This window comes from Salmo salar, chromosome ssa15, assembly GCF_905237065.1.
Source record: "Salmo salar chromosome ssa15, Ssal_v3.1, whole genome shotgun sequence".
Classification (NCBI taxonomy): Eukaryota; Metazoa; Chordata; class Actinopteri; order Salmoniformes; family Salmonidae; genus Salmo; species Salmo salar.
The window spans coordinates 14,869,114-14,896,739 of NC_059456.1; the positions used below are offsets into that span (position 1 = coordinate 14,869,114).

At 51.6% G+C, this 27,626-nt stretch overlaps 1 protein-coding gene across 2 annotated transcripts in view; it reads right to left on the minus strand.

Annotated features, from left to right (window-relative positions):
- Nucleotides 1-27,626, minus strand: part of phip (PHIP subunit of CUL4-Ring ligase complex) — a 122,237-nt gene that overhangs the window by 87,354 nt on the left and 7,257 nt on the right. For both annotated transcript variants that reach the window (XM_045695488.1, XM_045695487.1), the window contains exons 5-8: nucleotides 24,389-24,539; nucleotides 17,544-17,642; nucleotides 8,699-8,859; nucleotides 6,168-6,263 (exon numbers count right to left, since the gene is read on the minus strand). In XM_045695488.1, coding sequence (XP_045551444.1) covers nucleotides 6,168-6,263; nucleotides 8,699-8,859; nucleotides 17,544-17,642; nucleotides 24,389-24,539 — 507 coding nt within the window. The remainder of the gene's footprint in view (nucleotides 1-6,167; nucleotides 6,264-8,698; nucleotides 8,860-17,543; nucleotides 17,643-24,388; nucleotides 24,540-27,626) is intronic.

The following is a 27,626-nucleotide window of genomic DNA, read 5'->3' on the forward strand; positions in this document are numbered from 1 at the left end:
TCCAACCCCAGCGGTGCGGTGCGGCCGTCCCTAGCGGTCCATCCCCAGCAGTGCAGTACATCCCTAGCGGTCCGGTCCATCCCCGGCGGTCCATCCGCAGTGGAGCGGTCCATCCCTAGCGGTCCATCCCCAGCGGTCCGGTCCGTCCCTAGCGGTCCATCCCTAGCAGAGCGGTCCATCCCTAGTGGAGCGGTCCATCCCTAGTGGAGCGGTCCATCCCTAGCGGTCCATCTCCAGTGGAGACTTCCATCTCTAGCGGTAAATCACTAGCAGTCCATCCCTAGCAGTCCATCCCTAGCGGTTCATCCCCAGTGGAGCCTTCCATCCCTAGCGGTCCATCTCCAGTGGAGCCTTCCATCCCTAGCGGTCCAGTCCATCCCTAGCGGTCCATCCCCAGTGGAGCGGGCCATCCCGAGCGGTCCATCCCTAGCGGTCCATCCCTAGCATTCCATCCCTAGCGGAGCGGTCCATCCCTAGCGGAGCGGTCCATCCCTAGCGGGCCATCCCTAGCGGAGCGGTCCATCCCTAGCATTCCATCCCTAGCGGTCCATCCCTAGAGGAGCGGTCCATCCCTAGCATTCCATCCCTAGCAGTCCATCCCTACCGGTCCATCTCCAGTGGAGCCTTCCATCCCTAGCGGTCCAGTCCATCCCTAGCATTCCATCCCTAGCGGAGCGGTCCATCCCTAGCGGAGCGGTCCATCCCTAGCGGGCCATCCCTAGCGGAGCGGTCCATCCCTAGCATTCCATCCCTAGCGGTCCATCCCTAGAGGAGCGGTCCATCCCTAGCATTCCATCCCTAGCAGTCCATCCCTACCGGTCCATCTCCAGTGGAGCCTTCCATCCCTAGCGGTCCAGTCCATCCCTAGCGGTCCATCCCCAGTGGAGCGATCCATCCCTAGTGGAGCGGTCCATCCCTAGCGGTCCATCCCTAGCGTTCCATCCCTAGCGGTCCATCCCTAGCGGTCCATCACTAGCATTCCATCCCTAGCGGTCCTTCCCTAGCGGTCCATCCCTAGCGGTCCATCCCTAGAGGTCCATCCCCAGTGGAGTGGTACGTCCCTAGCGGTCCACCCCTAGAGGTCCGTCCCCAGCAGTCCATCCCTAGCGGTCCATCCCTAGCGGTCCATCGCTAGCGGTCCATCCCCAGCGGTCTGTCCCTAGCGGTCCATCCCTAGAGGTCCATCCCTAGCGTTCCATCCCCAGTGGTCCATCCCTAGCGGTCCATCCCTAGCGATCCTTCCATCCATAACGGTCCATCCCCAGCGGTCTGTCCCTAGCGGTCCATCCCTAGAGGTCCATCCCTAGCGTTCCATCCCCAGTGGTCCATCCCTAGAGGTCCATCCCTAGCGTTCCATCCCCAGTGGTCCATCCCTAGCGGTCCATCCCTAGCGATCCTTCCATCCATAATGGTCCATCCCTAGCGGTCCATCCCTAGCGGTCCATCCCCAGCGGTCCATCCCCAGCGGTCTGTCCCTAGCGGTCCATCCCTAGCAGTCCGTTCCTAGGGGAGCAGTCCATCCCTAGCGGTCCATCCCTAGCGGTCCATCCCCAGTGGAGCGGGCCATCCCGAGCGGTCCGTCCCTAGCGGTCCATCCCTAGCAGTCCGTTCCTAGCGGAGCAGTCCATCCCTAGCGGTCCATCCCCAGTGGTGCCGTCCATCCCTAGCGGTCCATCCCTAGCGGTCCATCCCTAGCGGTCCATCCCCAGCGGTCCATCCCCAGCGGTCCATCCCCAGCGGTCCGTCCCTAGCGGTCCATCCCGAGCGGTCCATCCCTAGCGGTCCATCCCTAGCGTTCCATCCCTAGCGGTCCATCCCTAGCGGTCCATCCCTAGCATTCCATCCCTAGCGGTCCATCCCTAGCATTCCATCCCTAGCGGAGCGGTCCATCCCTAGCGGAGCGGTCCATCCCTAGCGGTCCATCCCTAGCGGAGCGGTCCATCCCTAGCATTCCATCCCTAGCGGTCCATCCCTAGAGGAGCGGTCCATCCCTAGCATTCCATCCCTAGCGGTCCATCCCTAGCGATCCATCTCCAGTGGAGCCTTCCATCCCCAGCAGTCCATCCCTAGCAATCCGGTCCATCCCTTGCGGTCCATCCCCAGTGGAGCCTTCCATCCCTAGCGGTACATCCCTAGCGGTCCATCTCCAGTGGAGCCTTCCATCCACAGCGGTCCAGTCCATCCCTAGCGGTCCATCCCCAGTGGAGCGGTCCATCCCTAGTGGTCCATCCCTAGCATTCCATCCCTAGCGGTCCATCCCTAGAGGTCCATCCCCAGTGGAGTGGTCCGTCCCTAGCAGTCCACCCCTAGAGGTCCGTCCCCAGCAGTCCATCCCTAGCAGTCCATCCCTAGCGGTCCATCCCCAGCGGTCCAGCGCTAGCGGTCCATCCCTAGAGGTCCATCCCTAGCGTTCCATCCCCAGTGGTCCATCCCTAGCGGTCCATCCCCAGCAGTCCGTTCCTAGGGGAGCGGTCCATCCCTAGCGATCCTTCCATCCATAACGGTCCATCCCTAGCGGTCCATCCCTAGCGGTCCATCCCCAGCGGTCCATCCCCAGCGGTCTGTCCCTAGCGGTCCATCCCTAGCAGTCCGTTCCTAGGGGAGCAGTCCATCCCTAGCGGTCCATCCCCAGTGGAGCGGTCCATCCCTAGCGGTCCATCCCCAGTGGAGCGGGCCATCCCGAGCGGTCCGTCCCTAGCGGTCCATCCCTAGCAGTCCGTTCCTAGCGGAGCAGTCCATCCCTAGCGGTCCATCCCCAGTGGTGCCGTCCATCCCTAGCGGTCCATCGCTAGCGGTCCGTCCCCAGCGGTCCGTCCCTAGCGGCCCATCCCGAGCGGTCCATCCCTAGCGGTCCATCCCTAGCGGTCCATCCCTAGCGGTCCATCGCTAGCGGTCCATCCCCAGCGGTCTGTCCCTAGCGGTCCATCCCTAGAGGTCCATCCCTAGCGGTCCATCCCCAGTGGTCCGTCCCTAGCGGTCCATCCCCAGCAGTCCGTTCCTAGGGGAGCGGTCCATCCCTAGCGATCCTTCCATCCATAACGGTCCATCCCTAGTGGTCCATCCCCAGCGGTCCGTCCCTAGCGGTCCATCCAAGCGGTCCATCCTAGCAGAGCGGTCCATCCCTAGCGGTCCATCCTTAGCAGAGTGGTCCATCCCTAGCGGTCCATTCCTAGCGGTCCATTCCCGAGCGGTACATCCCTAGCAGTCCATCCCCAGTGGTGCTGTCCATCCCTAGCGGTCCATCCCTAGCGGTCCATCCCCAGGCGGTCCGTCCCCAGCGGTCCATCCCTAGAGGTCCATCTCTAGAGGTCCATCCCTTGCGGTCCATCCCTAGCAGTCCGTTCCTAGGGGAGCAGTCCATCCCTAGCGATACTTCCATCCCCAGCGGTCCGTCCCTATCGGTCCATCCCTAGCGGTCCATCCCCAGCGGTCCGTCCCTAGCGATCCATCCCTAGCAGTCCGTTCCTAGGGGAGTGGTCCATCCCTAGCGATCGGTCCATCCCCAGCGGTCCGTCCCTAGCGGTCCATTCTAGCAGTCCATCCTAGCAGAGCAGTCCATCCCCAGCGGTCCATCCCCAGCGGTCCATCCCCAGTGGAGCCTTCCAGCCCCAGCGGTCCATCCCTAGCAGTCCAGTCCATCCCTTGCGGTCCATCCCCAGTGGAGCCTTTCATCCCTAGCGGTCCATCCCCAGCGGTACGTCCCTAGTGGTCCATCCTAGCGGTCCATCCTAGCAGAGCGGTCCATCCCTAGCGGTCCATCCCCAGTGTAGCCTTCCATCCCCAGCGGTCCATCCCTAGCAGTCAAGTCCATCCCTTGCGGTCCATCCCAAGTGGAGCCTTTCATCCCTAGCGGTCCATCCCTAGCGGTCCACCCCTAGCGGTCCATCCCCAGCGGTCCATCCCTAGCAGTCCATCCCTAGCAGAGCGGTCCATTCCTTGCGGTCAATCCCCAGTGGAGCCTTTCATCCCTAGCGGTCCATCCCTAGCGGCCCACCCCCAGCGGTCCATCCCTAGGAGAGCGGTCCATCCCCAGTGGAGCCTTTCATCCCAGGCGGTCCATCCCTAGCGGTCCGTCCCTAGCGGTACATCCCTAGCGGTCCGTCCCTAGCGGTCCATCCTAGCGGTCCATCCTAGCAGAGCGGTCCATCCCTAGCAGAGCGCTCCATCCCTAGCAGAGCGGTCCAACCCCAGCGGTGCGGTGCGGCCGTCCCTAGCGGTCCATCCCCAGCGGTGCAGTACATCCCTAGCGGTCCGGTCCATCCCCGGCGGTCCATCCGCAGTGGAGCGGTCCATCCCTAGCGGTCCATCCCCAGCGGTCCGGTCCGTCCCTAGCGGTCCATCCCTAGCAGAGCGGTCCATCCCTAGTGGAGCGGTCCATCCCTAGTGGAGCGGTCCATCCCTAGCGGTCCATCTCCAGTGGAGACTTCCATCTCTAGCGGTAAATCACTAGCAGTCCATCCCTAGCAGTCCATCCCTAGCGGTTCATCCCCAGTGGAGCCTTCCATCCCTAGCGGTCCATCCCCAGTGGAGCGATCCATCCCTAGTGGAGCGGTCCATCCCTAGCGGTCCATCCCTAGCGGTCCATCCCTAGCATTCCATCCCTAGCGGTCCATCCCTAGCGGTCCATCCCTAGCATTCCATCCCTAGCGGTCCATCCCTAGCATTCCATCCCTAGCGGAGCGGTCCATCCCTAGCGGAGTGGTCCATCCCTAGCGGTCCATCCCTAGCGGAGCGGTCCATCCCTAGCGGTCCATCCCTAGAGGAGCGGTCCATCCCTAGCATTCCATCCCTAGCAGTCCATCCCTAGTGGTCCATCTCCAGTGGAGCCTTCCATCCCTAGCGGTCCAGTCCATCCCTAGCGGTCCATCCCTACTGGAGCGATCTATCCCTAGTGGAGCGGTCCATCCCTAGCGGTCCATCCCTAGCGTTCCATCCCTAGCGGTCCATGCCTAGCGGTCCATCCCTAGCATTCCATCCCTAGCGGTCCATCCCTAGCATTCCATCCCTAGCGGAGCGGTCCATCCCTAGCGGAGCGGACCATCCCTAGCGGTCCATCCCTAGCGGAGCGGTCCATCCCTAGCATTCCCTCCCTAGCGGTCCATCCCTAGAGGAGCGGTCCATCCCTAGCATTCCATCCCTAGCGGTCCATCCCTAGCGGTCCATCTCCAGTGGAGCCTTCCATCCCCAGCAGTCTATCCCTAGCAATCCGGTCCATCCCTTGCGGTCCATCCCCAGTGGAGCCTTCCATCCCTAGCGGTCCATCCCTAGCGGTCCATCCCTAGCGGTCCATCCCTAGCGGTCCATCTCCAGTGGAGCCTTCCATCCACAGCGGTCCAGTCCATCCCTAGCGGTCCATCCCCAGTGGAGCGGTCCATCCCTAGTGGTCCATCCCTAGCATTCCATCCCTAGCGGTCCTTCCCTAGCGGTCCATCCCTAGCAGTCCATCCCCAGCGGTCCATCCCTAGAGGTCCATCCCCAGTGGAGTGGTCCGTCCCTAGCGGTCCACCCCTAGAGGTCCGTCCCCAGCGATCCGTCCCCAGCGGTCCGTTCCTAGGGGAGCGGTCCATCCCTAGTGATCCTTCCATCCATAGCAATCTATCCCCAGTGGTGTGGTCCATCCCCAGTGGTCAGTCCCTATCGGAGCGGTCCGTCCCTAGTGGTCAGTCCCTAGCGGTCCGGTCCGCCCTAGCGGTCAGTCCCTAGCGGTCAGTCCCTAGCGGTCCGGTCCGTCTGTAGCGGTCAGTCCCTATCGGAGCGGTCCGTACCTAGCGGTCAGTCCCTAGCGGAGCGGTCAGTCCCTATCGGAGCGGTCAGTCCCTAGCGGAGCGGTCAGTCCCTAGCAGTCAGTCCATAGCGGTCCGGTCCGTCCATAGCGGTCCGTCCCTAGCGGTCAGGCCCTAGCGGAGCGGTCCGTCCGTGGCGGTCAGTCCCTAGCGGTCCGTCCGTAGCGGTCTGTCCGTAGCGGTCAGTCCCTAGCGGTCCTGTCCGTCCCTAGCGTCAGTCCCTAGCGGTCAGTCCCTAGTGGTCCGGTCCGTCCCTAGTGGTCATACATACGTAATAGGACCATTATTCTGCATTGTGAATTGACAAGGAATGATTTTTATGATTTTTTTCTTATATTGTTTTAATGTCAAATCTAAAATGTGTGTGTGTGAGTGTTAACTCACGGCCATGTCAGAGATCTCAGCAGCGTGTCCTCTCAGCGTTGCCAGTAGACGGCCCTCATCCGTCCCCCAAATCTTCACCAGGCAGTCATCTGAACCCTAGACACACACACACACGCACGCACACGCACACACACACACACACACACACACACACACACACACACACACACACACACACACACACACACACAATTAATCAATATGATCACTGATCACTCACACAACGCACCAATCAGCAAGGTCATTGTTCTATCAACCATGTAATAACAGACATTATTATCAACAATATGAAGCCAGAGACACCAATTAAAATCAATCAATCAATCAATATTACAAACAATATTATACACTCAGTCATTGATCAATCACATCTAAATCAAACCTAGTCTATAACTGGACAATCAGTCAGTCGGCCAGTCTATAACTGGACAACCAGTCAGTCGGCCAGTCTATAACTGGACAACCAGTCAGTCGGCCAGTCTATAACTGGACAACCAGTCAGTCAGCCAGTCTATAACTGGACAGCCAGTCAGTCAGCCAGTCTATAACTGGACAACCAGTCAGTCGGCCAGTCTATAACTGGACAACCAGTCGGTCGGCCAGTCTATAACTAGACAACCAGTCGGTCGGCCAGTCTATAACTGGACAACCAGTCAGTCAGCCAGTCTATAACTGGACAACCAGTCAGTCAGCCAGTCTATAACTGGACAGCCAGTCAGTCAGCCAGTCTATAACTGGACAACCAGTCAGTCGGAGTCACTACCAGACAGTGACCACCACACAGTCACCACACAGTCACCACCACAAAAGTCACCACCACGCAGTCACCACACAACAGTCACCACACCACAGTCACCACGCAGTCACTATGCAGTCACCACCAAACAGTCACCACCACACATTCACCACACAGTCACCACCACACAGTCACCACCACAAAAGTCACCACCACAAAAGTCACCACCACGCAGTCAAACAGTCACCACCACAGTCACCACCACAGTCACCACCACACATTCACCACCACACAGTCACCACCACACAGTCACCACACAGTCACCGCCACACAGTCACCACCACACAGTCACCACCACACATTCACCACCACACAGCCACCCCAAACAGTCACCACCAGACATTCACCACACAGTCACCACCACACAGTCACCACCACACAGTCAAACAGTCACCACCAAACAGTCACCACCAAACAGTCACCACCACACATTCACCACAGTCACCACCACACAGTCACCACCACACAGTCACCACCACACATTCACCACACAGTCACCACATAGTTATAGTAAAACAGTTACAACATATTCATACAAGCAGTGAGCTTTAGACCAACGATACAGTTACCATAGCGATCCCACCCAGCACAGGGTCAACCTGGGGTCAACACAGGTTCAGCAGCCTAAACACACTCTGTTCTAATGGTTCAGCAGCCTAAACACACCCTGGGTGTTCTACCGGTTCAGCAGTCTAAACACACTCTGGGTGTTCTAACGGTTCAGCAGCCTAAACACACCCTGGGTGTTCTAACGGTTCAGCAGTCTAAACACACTCTGGGTGTTCTAACGGTTCAGCAGCCTAAACACACCCTGGGTGTTCTAACGGTTCAGCAGCCTAAACACACCCTGGGTGTTCTACCGGTTCAGCAGCCTAAACAAACCCTGTTCTAACGGTTCAGCAGCCTAAACAAACCCTGGGTGTTCTAACGGTTCAGCAGCCTAAACACACCCTGGGTGTTCTAACGGTTCAGCAGCCTAAACACACTCTGTTCTAACGGTTCAGCAGCCTAAACACACTCTGGGTGTTCTAACGGTTCAGCAGCCTAAACACACTCTGGGTGTTCTAACGGTTTCAGCAGCCTAAACACACTCTGGGTGTTCTACCGGTTCAGCAGCCTAAACACACTCTGGGTGTTCTACCGGTTCAGCAGCCTAAACACACTCTGGGTGTTCTAACGGTTAAGCAGCCTAAACACACCCTGGGTGTTCTAACGGTTCAGCAGTCTAAACACACCCTGTTCTAACGGTTCAGCAGCCTAAACACACTCTGGGTGTTCTAACGGTTCAGCAGACTAAACACACCCTGGGTGTTCTAACGGTTCAGCAGCCTAAACACACTCTGGGTGTTCTAACGGTTCAGCAGCCTAAACACACCCTGGGTGTTCTAACGGTTCAGCAGCCTAAACAAACTCTGTTCTAACGGTTCAGCAGCCTAAACACACTCTGGGTGTTCTAACGGTTCAGCAGCCTAAACACACTCTGGGTGTTCTTAACGGTTCAGCAGCCTAAACACACCCTGGGTGTTCCAACGGTTCAGCAGACTAAACACACCCTGGGTGTTCTAACGGTTCAGCAGCCTAAACACACCCTGTTCTAACGGTTCAGCAGCCTAAACACACTCTGGGTGTTCTTACGGTTCAGCAGCCTAAACACACCATGTTCTAACGGTTCAGCAGCCTAAACAAACCCTGGGTGTTCTAACGGTTCAGCAGCCTAAACACACTCTGTTCTTACTGTGAAGACGCGCCGTCCAGTTCGGTCGAAGGTGACACAGTAGACAGAGGACAGATGTCCCAGAATCCTCTTGTGCATCTTCATGTGTGAGTAGACCGCAGTGGGGAGGAGCTGACCCAGTCGGTACGAACCAATCAGACGACGGCCGTGACCTGTCTCCACTACACACACAAACACACACACACGCAAAGATTGTGTACACACACACCGCACACACACACACAGACACAGACACACAGAGTTGTCAGTTCCAGCATAATACCATACAAATGTCATTAACTGGTTACCTTACAATATTATAATTCTGTTAAGGAAGAATAAGAAGAAAAACAGGAGAACTGAATTAACAGAGTCTCTGCAGACCTGACCTTTAGCTGGGTCTGAATGGAGACCAGAGACTCCGCAGCCCTGACCTTTAGCTGGGTCTGAATGGAGACCAGAGACTCTGCAGCCCTGACCTTTAGCTGGGTCTGAATGGAGACCAGAGACTCTGCAGCCCTGACCTTTAGCTGGGTCTGAATGGAGACCAGAGTCTCGGCAGCCCTGACCTTTAGCTGGGTCTGAATGGAGACCAGAGTCTCTGCAGCCCTGACCTTTAGCTGGGTCTGAATGGAGACCAGAGACTCCGCAGCCCTGACCTTTAGCTGGGTCTGAATGGAGACCAGAGACTCTGCAGCCCTGACCTTTAGCTGGGTCTGAATGGAGACCAGAGACTCTGCAGCCCTGACCTTTAGCTGGGTCTGAATGGAGACCAGAGTCTCGGCAGCCCTGACCTTTAGCTAGGTCTGAATGGAGACCAGAGACTCTGCAGCCCTGACCTTTAGCTGGGTCTGAATGGAGACCAGAGACTCTGCAGCCCTGACCTTTAGCTGGGTCTGAATGGAGACCAGAGACTCTGCAGCCCTGACATTTACCTCGGTCTGAATGGAGACCAGAGACTCTGCAGCCCTGACCTTTAGCTGGGTCTGAATGGAGGCCAGAGACTCTGCAGCCCTGACCTTTAGCTGGGTCATATAGGAGACCAGAGACTCTGCAGCCCTGACCTTTAGCTGGGTCTGAATGGAGACCAGAGTCTCTGCAGCCCTGACCTTTAGCTGGGTCTGAATGGAGACCAGAGACTCTGCAGCCCTGACCTTTAGCTGGGTCGTATAGGAGACCAGAGACTCTGCAGCCCTGACCTTTAGCTGGGTCTGAATGGAGACCAGAGTCTCTGCAGCCCTGACCTTTAGCTGGGTCGTATAGGAGACCAGAGACTCTGCAGCCCTGACCTTTAGCTGGGTCTGAATGGAGACCAGAGACTCTGCAGCCCTGACCTTTAGCTGGGTCTGAATGGAGACCAGAGTCTCTGCAGCCCTGACCTTTAGCTGGGTCTGAATGGAGACCAGAGTCTCGGCAGCCCTGACCTTTAGCTAGGTCTGAATGGAGACCAGAGACTCTGCAGCCCTGACCTTTAGCTGGGTCTGAATGGAGACCAGAGACTCTGCAGCCCTGACCTTTAGCTGGGTCTGAATGGAGAACAGAGACTCTGCAGCCCTGACATTTACCTCGGTCTGAATGGAGACCAGAGACTCTGCAGCCCTGACCTTTAGCTGGGTCTGAATGGAGACCAGAGACTCTGCAGCCCTGACCTTTAGCTGGGTCATATAGGAGACCAGAGACTCTGCAGCCCTGACCTTTAGCTGGGTCTGAATGGAGACCAGAGTCTCTGCAGACCTGACCTTTAGCTGGGTCTGAATGGAGACCAGAGTCTCTGCAGACCTGACCTTTAGCTGGGTCTGAATGGAGACCAGAGACTCTGCAGCCCTGACCTTTAGCTGGGTCGTATAGGAGACCAGAGACTCTGCAGCCCTGACCTTTAGCTGGGTCTGAATGGAGACCAGAGTCTCTGCAGCCCTGACCTTTAGCTGGGTCTGAATGGAGACCAGAGTCTCTGCAGACCTGACCTTTAGCTGGGTCTGAATGTCGCCAGAGACTCTGCAGCCCTGACCTTTAGCTGGGTCGTATAGGAGACCAGAGACTCTGCAGCCCTGACCTTTAGCTGGGTCTGAATGGAGACCAGAGTCTCTGCAGCCCTGACCTTTAGCTGGGTCGTATAGGAGACCAGAGACTCTGCAGCCCTGACCTTTAGCTGGGTCTGAATGGAGACCAGAGTCTCTGCAGCCCTGACCTTTAGCTGGGTCTGAATGGAGACCAGAGTCTCTGCAGCCCTGACCTTTAGCTGGGTCGTATAGGAGACCAGAGACTCTGCAGCCCTGACATTTACCTCGGTCTGAATGGAGACCAGAGACTCTGCAGCCCTGACCTTTAGCTGGGTCTGAATGGAGACCAGAGACTCTGCAGCCCTGACCTTTAGCTGGGTCATATAGGAGACCAGAGACTCTGCAGCCCTGACCTTAAGCTGGGTTGTATAGGAGACCAGAGCCTCTGCAGCCCTGACCTTTAGCTGGGTCTGAATGGAGACCAGAGACTCTGCAGCCCTGACCTTTAGCTGGGTCTGAATGGAGACCAGAGTCTCTGCAGCCCTGACCTTTAGCTGGGTCTGAATGGAGACCAGAGTCTCGGCAGCCCTGACCTTTAGCTGGGTCTGAATGGAGACCAGAGACTCTGAAGCCCTGACCTTTAGCTGGGTCTGAATGGAGACCAGAGTCTCTGCAGCCCTGACCTTTAGCTGGGTCGTATAGGAGACCAGAGACTCTGCAGCCCTGACATTTACCTCGGTCTGAATGGAGACCAGAGACTCTGCAGCCCTGACCTTTAGCTGGGTCTGAATGGAGACCAGAGACTCTGCAGCCCTGACCTTTAGCTGGGTCATATAGGAGACCAGAGACTCTGCAGCCCTGACCTTTAGCTGGGTTGTATAGGAGACCAGAGCCTCTGCAGCCCTTACCTTTAGCTGGGTCTGAATGGAGACCAGAGACTCTGCAGCCCTGACCTTTAGCTGGGTCTGAATGGAGACCAGAGTCTCGGCAGCCCTGACCTTTAGCTGGGTCTGAATGGAGACCAGAGTCTCGGCAGCCCTGACCTTTAGCTGGGTCTGAATGGAGACCAGAGACTCTGAAGCCCTGACCTTTAGCTGGGTCTGAATGGAGACCAGAGTCTCTGCAGCCCTGACCTTTAGCTGGGTCGTATAGGAGACCAGAGACTCTGCAGCCCTGACCTTTAGCTGGGTCTGAATGGAGACCAGAGTCTCTGCAGCCCTGACCTTTAGCTGGGTCTGAATGGAGACCAGAGACTCTGCAGCCCTGACCTTTAGCTGGGTCATATAGGAGACCAGAGACTCTGCAGCCCTGACCTTTAGCTGGGTCTGAATGGAGACCAGAGACTCTGCAGCCCTGAACTTTAGCTGGGTCATATAGGAGACCAGAGACTGCAGCCCTGACCTTTAGCTGGGTCGTATAGGAGACCAGAGACTCTGCAGCCCTGACCTTTAGCTGGGTCTGAATGGAGACCAGAGTCTCTGCAGCCCTGACCTTTTGCTGGGTCTGAATGGAGACCAGAGTCTCTGCAGCCCTGACCTTTAGCTGGGTCGTATAGGAGACCAGAGACTCTGCAGCCCTGACCTTTAGCTGGGTCTGAATGGAGAACAGAGTCTCTGCAGCCCTGACCTTTAGCTGGGTCTGAATGGAGATCAGAGTCTCTGCAGCCCTGACCTTTAGCTGGGTCGTATAGGAGACCAGAGACTCTGCAGCCCTGACCTTTAGCTGGGTCTGAATGGAGACCAGAGTCTCTGCAGCCCTGACCTTTAGCTGGGTCTGAATGGAGACCAGAGTCTCTGCAGCCCTGACCTTTAGCTGGGTCGTATAGGAGACCAGAGACTCTGCAGCCCTGACATTTACCTCGGTCTGAATGGAGACCAGAGACTCTGCAGCCCTGACCTTTAGCTGGGTCATATAGGAGACCAGAGACTCTGCAGCCCTGACCTTTAGCTGGGTCTGAATGGAGACCAGAGTCTCTGCAGACCTGACCTTTAGCTGGGTCTGAATGGAGACCAGAGACTCTGCAGCCCTGACCTTTAGCTGGGTCGTATAGGAGACCAGAGACTCTGCAGCCCTGACCTTTAGCTGGGTCTGAATGGAGACCAGAGACTCTGCAGCCCTGACCTTTAGCTGGGTCATATAGGAGACCAGAGACTCTGCAGCCCTGACCTTTAGCTGGGTCTGAATGGAGACCAGAGTCTCTGCAGACCTGACCTTTAGCTGGGTCTGAATGTCGCCAGAGACTCTGCAGCCCTGACCTTTAGCTGGGTCGTATAGGAGACCAGATACTCTGCAGCCCTGACCTTTAGCTGGGTCTGAATGGAGACCAGAGTCTCTGCAGCCCTGACCTTTAGCTGGGTCGTATAGGAGACCAGAGACTCTGCAGCCCTGACCTTTAGCTGGGTCTGAATGGAGACCAGAGTCTCTGCAGCCCTGACCTTTAGCTGGGTCTGAATGGAGACCAGAGTCTCTGCAGCCCTGACCTTTAGCTGGGTCGTATAGGAGACCAGAGACTCTGCAGCCCTGACATTTACCTCGGTCTGAATGGAGACCAGAGACTCTGCAGCCCTGACCTTTAGCTGGGTCTGAATGGAGACCAGAGACTCTGCAGCCCTGACCTTTAGCTGGGTCATATAGGAGACCAGAGACTCTGCAGCCCTGACCTTTAGCTGGGTTGTATAGGAGACCAGAGCCTCTGCAGCCCTGACCTTTAGCTGGGTCTGAATGGAGACCAGAGACTCTGCAGCCCTGACCTTTAGCTGGGTCTGAATGGAGACCAGAGTCTCTGCAGCCCTGACCTTTAGCTGGGTCGTATAGGAGACCAGAGACTCTGCAGCCCTGACATTTACCTCGGTCTGAATGGAGACCAGAGACTCTGCAGCCCTGACCTTTAGCTGGGTCTGAATGGAGACCAGAGACTCTGCAGCCCTGACCTTTAGCTGGGTCATATAGGAGACCAGAGACTCTGCAGCCCTGACCTTTAGCTGGGTTGTATAGGAGACCAGAGCCTCTGCAGCCCTGACCTTTAGCTGGGTCTGAATGGAGACCAGAGACTCTGCAGCCCTGACCTTTAGCTGGGTCTGAATGGAGACCAGAGACTCTGCAGCCCTGACCTTTAGCTGGGTCTGAATGGAGACCAGAGACTCTGCAGCCCTGACCTTTAGCTGGGTCATATAGGAGACCAGAGACTCTGCAGCCCTGACCTTTAGCTGGGTCTGAATGGAGACCAGAGACTCTGCAGCCCTGACCTTTAGCTGGGTCGTATAGGAGACCAGAGACTCTGCAGCCCTGACCTTTAGCTGGGTCTGAATGGAGACCAGAGACTCTGCAGCCCTGACCTTTAGCTGGGTCATATAGGAGACCAGAGACTCTGCAGCCCTGACCTTTAGCTGGGTCTGAATGGAGACCAGAGTCTCTGCAGACCTGACCTTTAGCTGGGTCTGAATGTCGCCAGAGACTCTGCAGCCCTGACCTTTAGCTGGGTCGTATAGGAGACCAGAGACTCTGCAGCCCTGACCTTTAGCTGGGTCTGAATGGAGACCAGAGTCTCTGCAGCCCTGACCTTTAGCTGGGTCTGAATGGAGACCAGAGTCTCTGCAGCCCTGACCTTTAGCTGGGTCGTATAGGAGACCAGAGACTCTGCAGCCCTGACATTTACCTCGGTCTGAATGGAGACCAGAGACTCTGCAGCCCTGACCTTTAGCTGGGTCTGAATGGAGACCAGAGACTCTGCAGCCATGACCTTTAGCTGGGTCATATAGGAGACCAGAGACTCTGCAGCCCTGACCTTTAGCTGGGTCGTATAGGAGACCAGAGACTCTGCAGCCCTGACCTTTAGCTGGGTCTGAATGGAGACCAGAGTCTCTGCAGCCCTGACCTTTAGCTGGGTCTGAATGGAGACCAGAGTCTCTGCAGCCCTGACCTTTAGCTGGGTCGTATAGGAGACCAGAGACTCTGCAGCCCTGACATTTACCTCGGTCTGAATGGAGACCAGAGACTCTGCAGCCCTGACCTTTAGCTGGGTCTGAATGGAGACCAGAGACTCTGCAGCCCTGACCTTTAGCTGGGTCGTATAGGAGACCAGATACTCTGCAGCCCTGACCTTTAGCTGGGTCTGAATGGAGACCAGAGTCTCTGCAGCCCTGACCTTTAGCTGGGTCGTATAGGAGACCAGAGACTCTGCAGCCCTGACCTTTAGCTGGGTCTGAATGGAGACCAGAGTCTCTGCAGCCCTGACCTTTAGCTGGGTCTGAATGGAGACCAGAGTCTCTGCAGCCCTGACCTTTAGCTGGGTCGTATAGGAGACCAGAGACTCTGCAGCCCTGACCTTTAGCTGGGTCATATAGGAGACCAGAGACTCTGCAGCCCTGACCTTTAGCTGGGTTGTATAGGAGACCAGAGCCTCTGCAGCCCTGACCTTTAGCTGGGTCTGAATGGAGACCAGAGACTCTGCAGCCCTGACCTTTAGCTGGGTCTGAATGGAGACCAGAGACTCTGCAGCCCTGACCTTTAGCTGGGTCTGAATGGAGACCAGAGACTCTGCAGCCCTGACCTTTAGCTGGGTCATATAGGAGACCAGAGACTCTGCAGCCCTGACCTTTAGCTGGGTCTGAATGGAGACCAGAGACTCTGCAGCCCTGACCTTTAGCTGGGTCGTATAGGAGACCAGAGACTCTGCAGCCCTGACCTTTAGCTGGGTCTGAATGGAGACCAGAGACTCTGCAGCCCTGACCTTTAGCTGGGTCTGAATGGAGACCAGAGTCTCTGCAGCCCTGACCTTTTGCTGGGTCTGAATGGAGACCAGAGTCTCTGCAGCCCTGACCTTTAGCTGGGTCGTATAGGAGACCAGAGACTCTGCAGCCCTGACCTTTAGCTGGGTCTGAATGGAGAACAGAGTCTCTGCAGCCCTGACCTTTAGCTGGGTCTGAATGGAGACCAGAGTCTCTGCAGCCCTGACCTTTAGCTGGGTCTGAATGGAGACCAGAGTCTCTGCAGCCCTGACCTTTAGCTGGGTCGTATAGGAGACCAGAGACTCTGCAGCCCTGACATTTACCTCGGTCTGAATGGAGACCAGAGACTCTGCAGCCCTGACCTTTAGCTGGGTCTGAATGGAGACCAGAGACTCTGCAGCCCTGACCTTTAGCTGGGTCATATAGGAGACCAGAGACTCTGCAGCCCTGACCTTTAGCTGGGTCTGAATGGAGACCAGAGTCTCTGCAGCCCTGACCTTTAGCTGGGTCGTATAGGAGACCAGAGACTCTGCAGCCCTGACCTTTAGCTGGGTCTGAATGGAGACCAGAGACTCTGCAGCCCTGACCTTTAGCTGGGTCGTATAGGAGACCAGAGTCTCTGCAGCCCTGACCTTTTGCTGGGTCTGAATGGAGATCAGAGTCTCTGCAGCCCTGACCTTTTGCTGGGTCTGAATGGAGACCAGAGTCTCTGCAGCCCTGACCTTTAGCTGGGTCGTATAGGAGACCAGAGACTCTGCAGCCCTGACCTTTAGCTGGGTCTGAATGGAGAACAGAGTCTCTGCAGCCCTGACCTTTAGCTGGGTCTGAATGGAGACCAGAGTCTCTGCAGCCCTGACCTTTAGCTGGGTCTGAATGGAGACCAGAGTCTCTGCAGCCCTGACCTTTAGCTGGGTCGTATAGGAGACCAGAGACTCTGCAGCCCTGACATTTACCTCGGTCTGAATGGAGACCAGAGACTCTGCAGCCCTGACCTTTAGCTGGGTCTGAATGGAGACCAGAGACTCTGCAGCCCTGACCTTTAGCTGGGTCTGAATGGAGACCAGAGACTCTGCAGCCCTGACCTTTAGCTGGGTCTGAATGGAGACCAGAGACTCTGCAGCCCTGACCTTTAGCTGGGTCTGAATGGAGACCAGAGACTCTGCAGCCCTGACCTTTAGCTGGGTCGTATAGGAGACCAGAGTCTCTGCAGCCCTGACCTTTAGCTGGGTCTGAATGGAGACCAGAGTCTCTGCAGCCCTGACCTTTAGCTGGGTCGTATAGGAGACCAGAGACTCTGCAGCCCTGACCTTTAGCTGGGTCTGAATGGAGACCAGAGTCTCTGCAGCCCTGACCTTTTGCTGGGTCTGAATGGAGACCAGAGTCTCTGCAGCCCTGACCTTTAGCTGGGTCGTATAGGAGACCAGAGTCTCTGCAGCCCTGACCTTTAGCTGGGTCTGAATGGAGTCCAGAGACTCTGCAGCCCTGACCTTTAGCTGGGTCTGAATGGAGACCAGAGACTCTGCAGCCCTGACCTTTAGCTGGGTCTGAATGGAGACCAGAGTCTCTGCAGCCCTGACCTTTAGCTGGGTCTGAATGGAGACCAGAGTCTCTGCAGCCCTGACCTTTAGCTGGGTCGTATAGGAGACCAGAGACTCTGCAGCCCTGACCTTTAGCTGGGTCGTATAGGAGACCAGAGCCTCTGCAGCCCTGACCTTTAGCTGGGTCATATAGGAGACTAGAGTCTCTGCAGCCCTGACCTTTAGCTGGGTCTTAATGGAGACCAGAGACTCTGCAGCCCTGACCTTTAGCTGGGTCTGAATGGAGACCAGAGTCTCTGCAGCCCTGACCTTTAGCTGGGTCGTATAGGAGACCAGAGACTCTGCAGCCCTGACCTTTAGCTGGGTCTGAATGGAGACCAGAGACTCTGCAGCCCTGACCTTTAGCTGGGTCTGAATGGAGACCAGAGACTCTGCAGCCCTGACAGTGACCGGAAGTGTGTTCCACATACATGTCCACATACATGTCATTATATGTAGGCTATGTTCTATTCTGTTATTCTCCCCAACAGAACATACAAACTGAAGTAACATATACCATCAACTACATTACACAACATTTAACCAATCAGAGGATACCTACCGATGCTGGGCGGGCTCCCGTAGATGACTGGCGGCTCAGGGGGCCTACCACAGTGCAGTGCTGCCAGGGCCAAACCCTTCCACACCACATGCTTACAGCCTGCAGGAAAGAAGAAAAAACACACACACACACACGTTAAACAAATATGCTCAACACACACACACACACACACACACGAACACATATTAACACACAATGGAAACACATGTTAAATACACACACACACACTCATTAAATATACAAACACACACACACACAAACATCTTAAACACACAAAAGAAACACATGTTAAATACACACACACACACACACGTTAAACACAAATAACACGTTAAACACACACACACACACGTTAAAAACAATTGTTTTGGGGGGGCAGCTAAAAAAAAAGGATCAAAGGTTACTAAAGCAGAACAATGGTGAGAAGCCAGTAGGCTACATATGTACGATGGTGAGAAGCTGCTCCCGCTGCACCGAACCAAACGCACCCAGTAGGCTAAATAAGTATGATGGTGAGAAGCTGCTCCCGCTGCACCGAACCAAACGCACCCAGGAGGCTACATATGTATGATGGGGAGAAGCTGCTCCCGCTGCACCGAACCAAACGCACCCAGTAGGCTACATATGTACGATGGTCAGAAGCTGCTCCCGCTGCACCGAACCAAACGCACCCAGTAGGCTACATATGTACGATGGTGAGAAGCTGCTCCCGCTGCACCGAACCAAACGCACCCAGTAGGCTACATATGTATGATGGGGAGAAGCTGCTCCCGCTGCACCGAACCAAACGCACCCAGAAGACTATATACAGTTGAAGTCAGAAGTTTACATACACCTTAGCCAAATACATTTAAACTCAGTTTTTCACAATTCCTGACATTTAATCCTATTAAAAATTCCCTAAGGTCAGTTAGGATCACCACTTTCTTTTAAGAATGTGAAATGTACACTCAATTCGTATTTGGTAGCATTGCCTTTAAATTGTTTAACGTGGGTCAAATGTTTCGGGTAGCCTTCCACAAGCTTCCCACAATAAGTTGGGTGAATTTTGGCCCATTCCTCCTGACAGAGCTGGTGTAACTGAGTCAGGTTTGTAGGCCTCCTTTCTCGCACACACTTTTTCAGTTCTGCCCACAAATTTTCTACAGGATTGAGGTCAGGGCTTTGTGATGGCCACTCCAATACCTTGACTTTGTTGTCCTTAAGCCATTATGCCACAACCTTGGAAGTATGCATGGGGTAATTGTCCATTTGGAAGACGCATTTGCGACTAAACTTTAACTTCCTGACTGATGTCTTGAGATGTTGCTTCAATATATCCACATAATTTCCCCCCCTCATGATGCCATCTATTTTGTGAAGTGCACCAGTCCCTTCTGCAGCAAAGCACCCCCACAACATGATGCTGCCACCCCCATGCTTCACGGTTGGGATGGTGTTTTTTGGCTTGCAAGCCTCCCCCTTTTTCCTCCAAACATAACGATGGTCATTATGGCCAAGCAGTTCTATTTTTGTTTCATCAGAACCAGAGGACAATTCTCCAAAAAGTACGATCTTTGTCCCCATGTGCAGTTGCAAACCGTTGTCTGGCTTTTTTATGGCGGTTTTGGAGCAGTGGCTTCTTCCCTGCTGAGCGGCCTTTCAGGTTATGTCGATATAGGACTCGTTTTACTGAGGATATATATACTTTTGTGCCTGTTTCCTCCAGCGTCTTCACAAGGTCCTTTGCTGTTGTTCTGGGATTGATTAGCACTTTTCGCACGATAGTACGTTCATCTCTAGGAGACAGAACGCGTCTCCTTCCTGAGCGGTATTACGGCTGCATTGTCCCATGGTGTTTATATTTGCATACTATTGTTTGTACAGATGGACGTGGTACCTTCAGGCGTTTGGAAATTGCTTCCAAGGAAGAACCAGACTTGTGGAGGTCCGCAATTTTTAAGTATCTATATCCACAGTAAAACGAGTCCAATATCAACATAACCTGAAAGGCTGCTCAGGAAGGAAGAAGCCACTGCTCCAAAACCGCCATAAAAAAGCCAGACTACGGTTTGCAACTGCACATTTGGACAAAGATCGTACTTTTTGGAGAAATGTCCTCTGGTCTGATGAAACAAAAGTAGAACTGTTTGGCCATAATGACCATCGCTATGTTTGGATGAAAACTAGGGGGAGAGAACACCATCCCTACCGTGAAGCACGGGGGTGGCAGCATCATGTTGTGGGGGTGCTTTGCTGCAGGAAGGACTGGTGCACTTCACAAAATAGATGGCATCATGAGAAAGACAAATTATGTGGATATATTGAAGCAACATCTCAAGACATCAGTCAGGAAGTTAAAGCTTGGTCGCAAATGGGCATTAATAAATGGACAATGACCCCAAGCACACTTAAAAAGTTGTGTCAAAATGGCTTAAGGACAACAAAGTCAAGGTATTGGAGTGGCTATCACAAAGCCCTGACCTCAATCCTATAGAAAATTTGTGGGCAGAAATTAAAAAGCGTGTGCAAGCAAGGAGGCCTACAAACCTGACTCAGTTACACCAGCTCTGTCAGGAGGAATGGGCCAAATTTCACCCAACTTATTCTGGGAAGCTTGTGGAAGGCTACCCGAAACATTTGACCCAAATTAAACAATTTAAAGGCAATGCTACAAAATACTAATTGAGTGTATGTAAACTTCTGACCCACTGTGAATGTGATGAAAGAAATAAAAGCTGAAATAAATCATTCTCTCTACTATTATTCTGACATTTCACAATCTTAAAATGAAGTGGTGATCCTAACTGACCTAAGAAAGGCGATTTTTACTAGGATTAAATGTCAGGAATTGTGAAAAACTGAGATTAAATGTATTTGGCTAAGGTGTATGTAAACTTCCTACTTCAACTGTATGTACCCAGTAGGCTATATATGCACCCACGAGGATATATATGTACCCAGTAGGCTATATATGTACCTAGCAGGCTATATATGTACCTAGCAGGCTATATATATATACCCAGTAGGCTATATATGTACCCAGTAGTCTATATATGTACCTAGCAGGCTATATATGTACCCAGCTGGCTATATATGTACCCAGTAGTCTATATATGTACCTAGCAGGCTATATATGTACCTAGCAAGCTATATATGTACCCAGTAGTCTATATATGTACCCAGTAGCTTATATATATGTACCTAGCAGGCTATATATATGTACCCAGTAGCCTATATATGTACCTAGCAGGCTATATATGTACCCAGCAGGCTATATATGTACCGAGCAGACTATATATGTACCTAGCAGGCTACATATGTACCCAGCAGGCTATATATGTACCCAGCAGGCTATATATGTACCCAGTAGCCTATATATGTACCTAGCAGGCTATATATGTACCTAGCAGGCTATATATGTACCCAGTAGTCTATATATGTACCTAGCAGGCTATATATGTACCCAGTAGTCTATATATGTACCTAGCAGGCTATATATGTACCCAGTAGCCTATATATATGTACCTAGCAGGCTATATATATATATATGTATCCAGTATGCTATATATGTACCTAGCAGGCTATATATGTACCGAGCAGGCTATATATGTACCCAGCAGGCTATATATGTACCCAGTAGACTATATATGTGCCCAGTAGGCTATATATGTACCCAGTAGGCTATATATGTACCCAGCAGGCTATATATGTACCCAGCAGGCTATATATGTACCTAGCAGGCTATATACAGTGGGGGGGAAGTATTTGATCCCCTGCTGATTTTGTACGTTTGCCCACTGAAAAAGAAATGATCAGTCTATAATTTTAATGGTAGGTTTATTTGAACAGCGAGAGACAGAATAACAACAAAAAAATCCAGAAAAACGCATGTCAAAAATGTTATTACATTATTTACATTTTAATGAGGGAAATAAGTATTTGACCCCTCTGCAAAACATGACTTAGTACTTGGTGGCAAAACCCTTGTTGGCAATCACAGAGGTCAGACGTTTCTTGTAGTTGGCCACCAGGTTTGCACACATCTCAGGAGGGATTTTGTCACACTCCTCTTTGCAGATCTTCTCCAAGTCATTAAGGTTTCGAGGCTGACTTTTGGCAACTCGAACCTTCAGCTCCCTCCACAGATTTTCTATGGGATTAAGGTCTGGAGACTGGCTAGGCCACTCCAGGACCTTAATGTGCTTCTTCTTGAGCCACTCCTTTGTTGCCTTGGCCGTGTGTTTTGGGTCATTGTCATGCTGGAATACCCATCCACGACCCATTTTCAATGCCCTGGCTGAGGGAAGGAGGTTCTCACCCAAGATTTGACAGTACATGGCCCCGTCCATCGTCCCTTTGATGCGGTGAAGTTGTCCTGTCCCCTTAGCAGAAAAACACCCCCAAAAGCATAATGTTTCCACCTCCATGTTTGACGGTGGAGATGGTGTTCTTGGGGTCATAGGCAGCATTCCTCCTCCTCCAAACACGGCGAGTTGAGTTGAAGTCAAAGAGCTCCATTTTGGTCTCATCTGACCACAACACTTTCACCAGTTGTCCTCTGAATCATTCAGATGTTCATTGGCAAACTTCAGACGGGCATGTATATGTATTCTTGAGCAGGGGGACCTTGCGGGCGCTGCAGGATTTCAGTCCTTCACGGCGTAGTGTGTTACCAATTGTTTTCTTGGTGACTATGGTCCTAGCTGCCTTGAGATCATTGACAAGATCCTCCCGTGTAGTTCTGGGCTGATTCCTCACTGTTCTCATGATCATTGCAACTCCACAAGGTGAGATCTTGCATGGAGCCCCAGGCCGAGGGAGATTGACAGTTCTTTTGTGTTTCTTCCATTTGCGAATAATCGCACCAAATGTTGTCACCTTCTCACCAAGCTGCTTGGCGATGGTCTTCTAGCCCATTCCAGCCTTGTGTAGGTCTACAATCTTGTCCCTGACATCCTTGGAGGGCTCTTTGGTCTTAGCCATGGTGGAGAGTTTGGAATCTGATTGATTTATTGCTTCTGTGGACAGGTGTCTTTTTTACAGGTAACAAGCTGCGGTTAGGAGCCCTCCCTTTAAGAGTGTGCTCCTAATCTCAGCTCATTACCTGTATAAAAGACACCTGGGAGGCAGAAATCTTTCTGATTGAGAGGGGGTCAAATACTTATTTCCCTCATTAAAATGCAAATCAATTTATAACATTTCTGGCATGTGTTTTTCTGGATTTTTTTGTTGTTATTCTGTCTCTCACTGTTCAAATAAACCTACCATTAAAATTATAGACTGATCCTTTCTTTGTCAGTGGGCAAACGTACAAAATCAGCAGGGGATCAAATACTTTTTCCCCCCACTGTATGTACCTAGCAGGCTATATATGTACCCAGTAGACTATATATGTACCCAGCAGGCTATATATGTACCCAGTAGGCTATACATGTACCCAGCAGGCTATATATGTACCCAGCAGGCTATATATGTACCCAGCAGGCTATATATGTACCCAGCAGGCTATATATGTACCCAGCAGGCTATATATGTACCTAGCAGGCTATATATGTACCTAGCAGACTATATATGTACCTAGCAGACTATATATGTACCCAGTAGGCTATATATGTACCCAGTAGCCTCTATATGTACCCAGTAGCCTCTATATGTACCCAGCAGGCTATATATGTACCCAGTAGGCTATATATGTACCTAGCAGGCTATATATGTACCTAGCAGGCTATATATGTACCCAGCAGGCTATATATGTACCCAGTAGGCTATACATGTACCCAGTAGGCTATATATGTACCTAGCAGGCTATATATATGTACCTAGCAGGTTATAGCCTACTCTTTTGCCTTGCGCAAACGTTGGTGATGCAGAAATGTGAGACCACGTGTGGCTGTTTTATGAAAATCTAGGAATATTTGCAGAAGGAAACATTTCAGTGGTTCACCAATCAGGGCCTTGATGGACCATGTGCCCTTGGTGGAACGTTTTATATATTTTGGGGGAGGGCTGAGTTTATTTGAGACCATCAGGTGACGTTCCCTGGACAAACCAGGAACTAGACAAAACCAACCAGGGGACCAAGACACAATGTCCCAAAAACATTCCAAAAATGTCCACGGGGATGTCCCCGGGACCAACCAGGAACTAGACAAAACCAACCAGGGGACCAAGACACAATGTCCCAAAAACATTCCAAAAATGTCCTCGGGGACGTCCCCGGGACCAACCGGGAAATAGACAAATCCTCCAGGGGACCATGACACAATGTCCTGATGACAGGGGACCATGACACAACCTTGTCCTTGTGACGTCCAAGGTTGTCCTAACGACTCATTATCGTTAGCAGGGTATGTCATGTGATTACAGTACTGACTCTTATTGGTGCGTAGCAGGCTAACATGTCATGTGATTACAGTACTGACTGTTATTGGTGAGTAGCAGGCTAACATGTCATGTGATTACAGTACTGACTCTTATTGGTGCGTAGCAGGCTAACATGTCATGTGATTACAATACTGACTGTTATTGGTGCGTAGCAGGCAAACATGTCATGTGATTACAATACTGACTCTTATTGGTGCGTAGCAGGCCAACATGTCATGTGATTACAATACTGACTGTTATTGGTGCGTAGCAGGCCAACATGTCATGTGATTACAATACTGACTCTTATTGGTGCGTAGCAGGCCAACATGTCATGTGATTACAATACTGACTGTTATTGGTGCGTAGCAAGCCAACATGTCATGTGATTACAATACTGACTGTTATTGGTGCGTAGCAGGCCAACATGTCATGTGATTACAATACTGACTCTTATTGGTGCGTAGCAGGCCAACATGTCATGTGATTACAGTACTGACTGTTATTGGTGCGTAGCAGGCTCTGTCGCCCCGCCCCCAGCAGACTGTGTATCCCGGGGACGCTGGCAGGAACCTCCTTCTCCAGAAGAGGACACACCCTCTGGCACACCTGCAGCAGGTGGTCCGGACTGATGTGACCATACAGCTTCACCTGCACACACACACACACACACACACACACACACACACACACACACACACACACACACACACACACACACACACACACACACACACACACACACACACACACACACAAATAATTCAGGTTATGGATAACAGCTGACCAGCCATTACAACAGTAAGGTCAGTATGACTACAGTATTCCCTATTCTCCATTAGAGGTCGACCGATTAATCGGAATGGCCGATTAATTAGAGCCGATTTCAAGTTTTCATAACAATCGGAAATCGGTATTTTTGGACGCCGATTTGGCCGTTTTTTTTTTTTTTTTGACCTTTATTTAACTAGGCAAGTCAGTTAAGAACACATTCTTATTTTCAATGACGGCCTAGGAACGGTGGGTTAACTGCCTTGTTCAGGGGCAGAACGACAGATTTTTACCTTGTCAGCTCAGGGATTCAATCTTGCAACCTTATGGTTAACTAGTCCAACGCTCTAACCACCTGCTTTACATTGCACTCCACGAGGTTGCGCGAATGCAGTAAGAAGCCAAGGTAAGTTGCTAGCTAGCATTAAACTTATCTTATAAAAAACAATCAATCAATCATAATCACTAGTTAACTACACATGGTTGATGATATTACTAGTTTATCTAGCCAGTCCTGCGTTGCATATAATCGCTTAGGTACACGTTGCTCCAACCATAAACATCAATGCCTTTCTTAAAATCAATACACAAGTATATATTTTTAAACCTGCATATTTAGTTAATATTGCCTGCTAACATGCATTTCTTTTAACTAGGGAAAGTGTGTCACTTCTCTTGCAAACAGAGTCAGGGTATATGCAGCAGTTTGGGCCGCCTGGCTCGTTGCGAACTGTGAAGACTATTTCTTCCTAACAAAGACAGCCGACTTCGCCAAACGGGGATGATTTAACAAAGGCGCATTTGCGAAAAAAGCACAATCATTGCACGACTGTACCCAACCATAAACATCAATGCCTTTCTTAAAATCAATACACAGAAGTATATATTTTTAAACCTGCATATTTAGCTAAAATAAATCCAGGTTAGCAGGCAATATTAACCAGGTGAAATTGTGTCATTTTGCATTCATTGCACGCAGTCAGGGTATATGCAACAGTTTGGGCCGCCTGGCTCGTTGCGAACTAATTTCCCAGAATTTTACGTAATTATGACATAACATTGAAGATTGTGCAATGTAACAGGAATAACGTTTTGTTTTCGAGATGATAGTTTCCGGATTCGACCATATTAATGACCTAAGGCTCGTGTTTCTGTGTGTTATTATGTTATAATTAAGTCTATGATTTGATAGAGCAGTCTGACTGAGCGGTGGTAGGCAGCAGCAGGCTCGTAAGCATTCATTCAAAATAGCACTTTCGTGCGTTTTGCCAGCAGCCCTTCGCAATGCATTGCGCTGTTTATGACTTCAAGCCTATCTACTCCTGAGATGAGGCTGGTGTAACCGATGTGAAATGGCTAGCTAGTTAGCCGGGTGCGCGCTAATAGCATTTCAAACGTCACTCGATCTGAGACTTGGAGTGGTTGTTCCCCTTCCTCTACATGGGTAACGCTGCTTCGAGGGTGGCTGTTGTCGATGTGTTCCTGGTTTGAGCCCAGGTAGGAGCGAGGAGAGGGACGGAAGCTATACTGTTACACTGGCAATACTAAAGTGCCTATAAGAACATCCAATAGTCAAAGGTATATGAAATACAAATCGTATAGAGAGAAATAGTCCTATAATTCCTATAATAACTACAACCTAAAACATCTTACCTGGGAATATTGAAGACTCATGTTAAAAGGAAAAAACAGCTTTCATATGTTCTCATGTTCTGAGCAAGGAACTTAAACGTTAGCTTTTTTACATGGCACATATTGCACTTTTACTTTCTTCTCCAACACTTTGCATTATTTAAACCAAATTGAACATGTTTCATTATTTTATTGAGGCTAAATAGATTTTATTGATGTATAATATTAAGTTAACATAAGTGTTCATTCAGTATTGTTATAATTATTACATTATTACAAATAAATAAATAAACAAATCGGCCGATGAATCGGTATCGGCCCTTTTTTGGTCCTCCAATAATCGGTATCGGCGTTGAAAAAGCATAATCGGTCGACCTCTATTCTCCATATAATTACATTCAGTACAATTACATTCAGTACAAATAAAATCAATAAAATTACATTCAGTACAATTACATATCTATCATATGTTGTCCACCGAAGAGTGATCTTCTTAAAATGCCTGGCCTACTTTTCAGACGGCATTCACACACCGAGCCACTCTGCTGCCCAATTAGAAACACACACACACACACACCAAGCCGCTCTGCTGCCCAATTAGAAACACACACACACACACACACACACACACACACACACACACACACACACACACACACACACACACACACACACACACACACACACACACACACACAAAGCCGCTCTGCTGCCCAATTAGACACACACACACACCAAGCAGCTCTGCTGCCCAATTAGACACACACACACTCCCACACACACACACACCAATGAATGAACCTTTAATTGCCTTTAACATGATCTCATTGGTCTGCAGACGTGACCCGTTTAATAAGAACACACTCATAAATAAAGCTATAAGCGAAAATACTCGCCATGTGGCAGAGGAATGCATGGAGCATGGGTGAATGTGTGTGTGGTAGCTAATAAAACCACCATCATCATCATCATCATCACTAATATAATAATAATAATGTTGTTAAGATGGCGCCGAAGAACATGGCTGACGTTTTACATTCTCCCAACCAATTGTGCTATTTTGTTATTTTGTTTTTGCGTTTTGTGTAACTTATTTTTATACTTATTGTGTACATAATGTTGCTGCTACCGTCTCTTATGACCGAAAATAACTTCCGGACATCAGAAAAGCGATTACTCACCGCGGACTGGAAGAAACATTTTCCTTTAACGAGTCCGACGAGAACGATATCCTGCTTTCACTGGAACAGGCCCAGACCCGCGCCTTTTGCGTGAAGAAAAGACACAGGAAAAGGGCCCACAGATCGGGCAGCCTTCTGAGAATCCGGAGGCGAG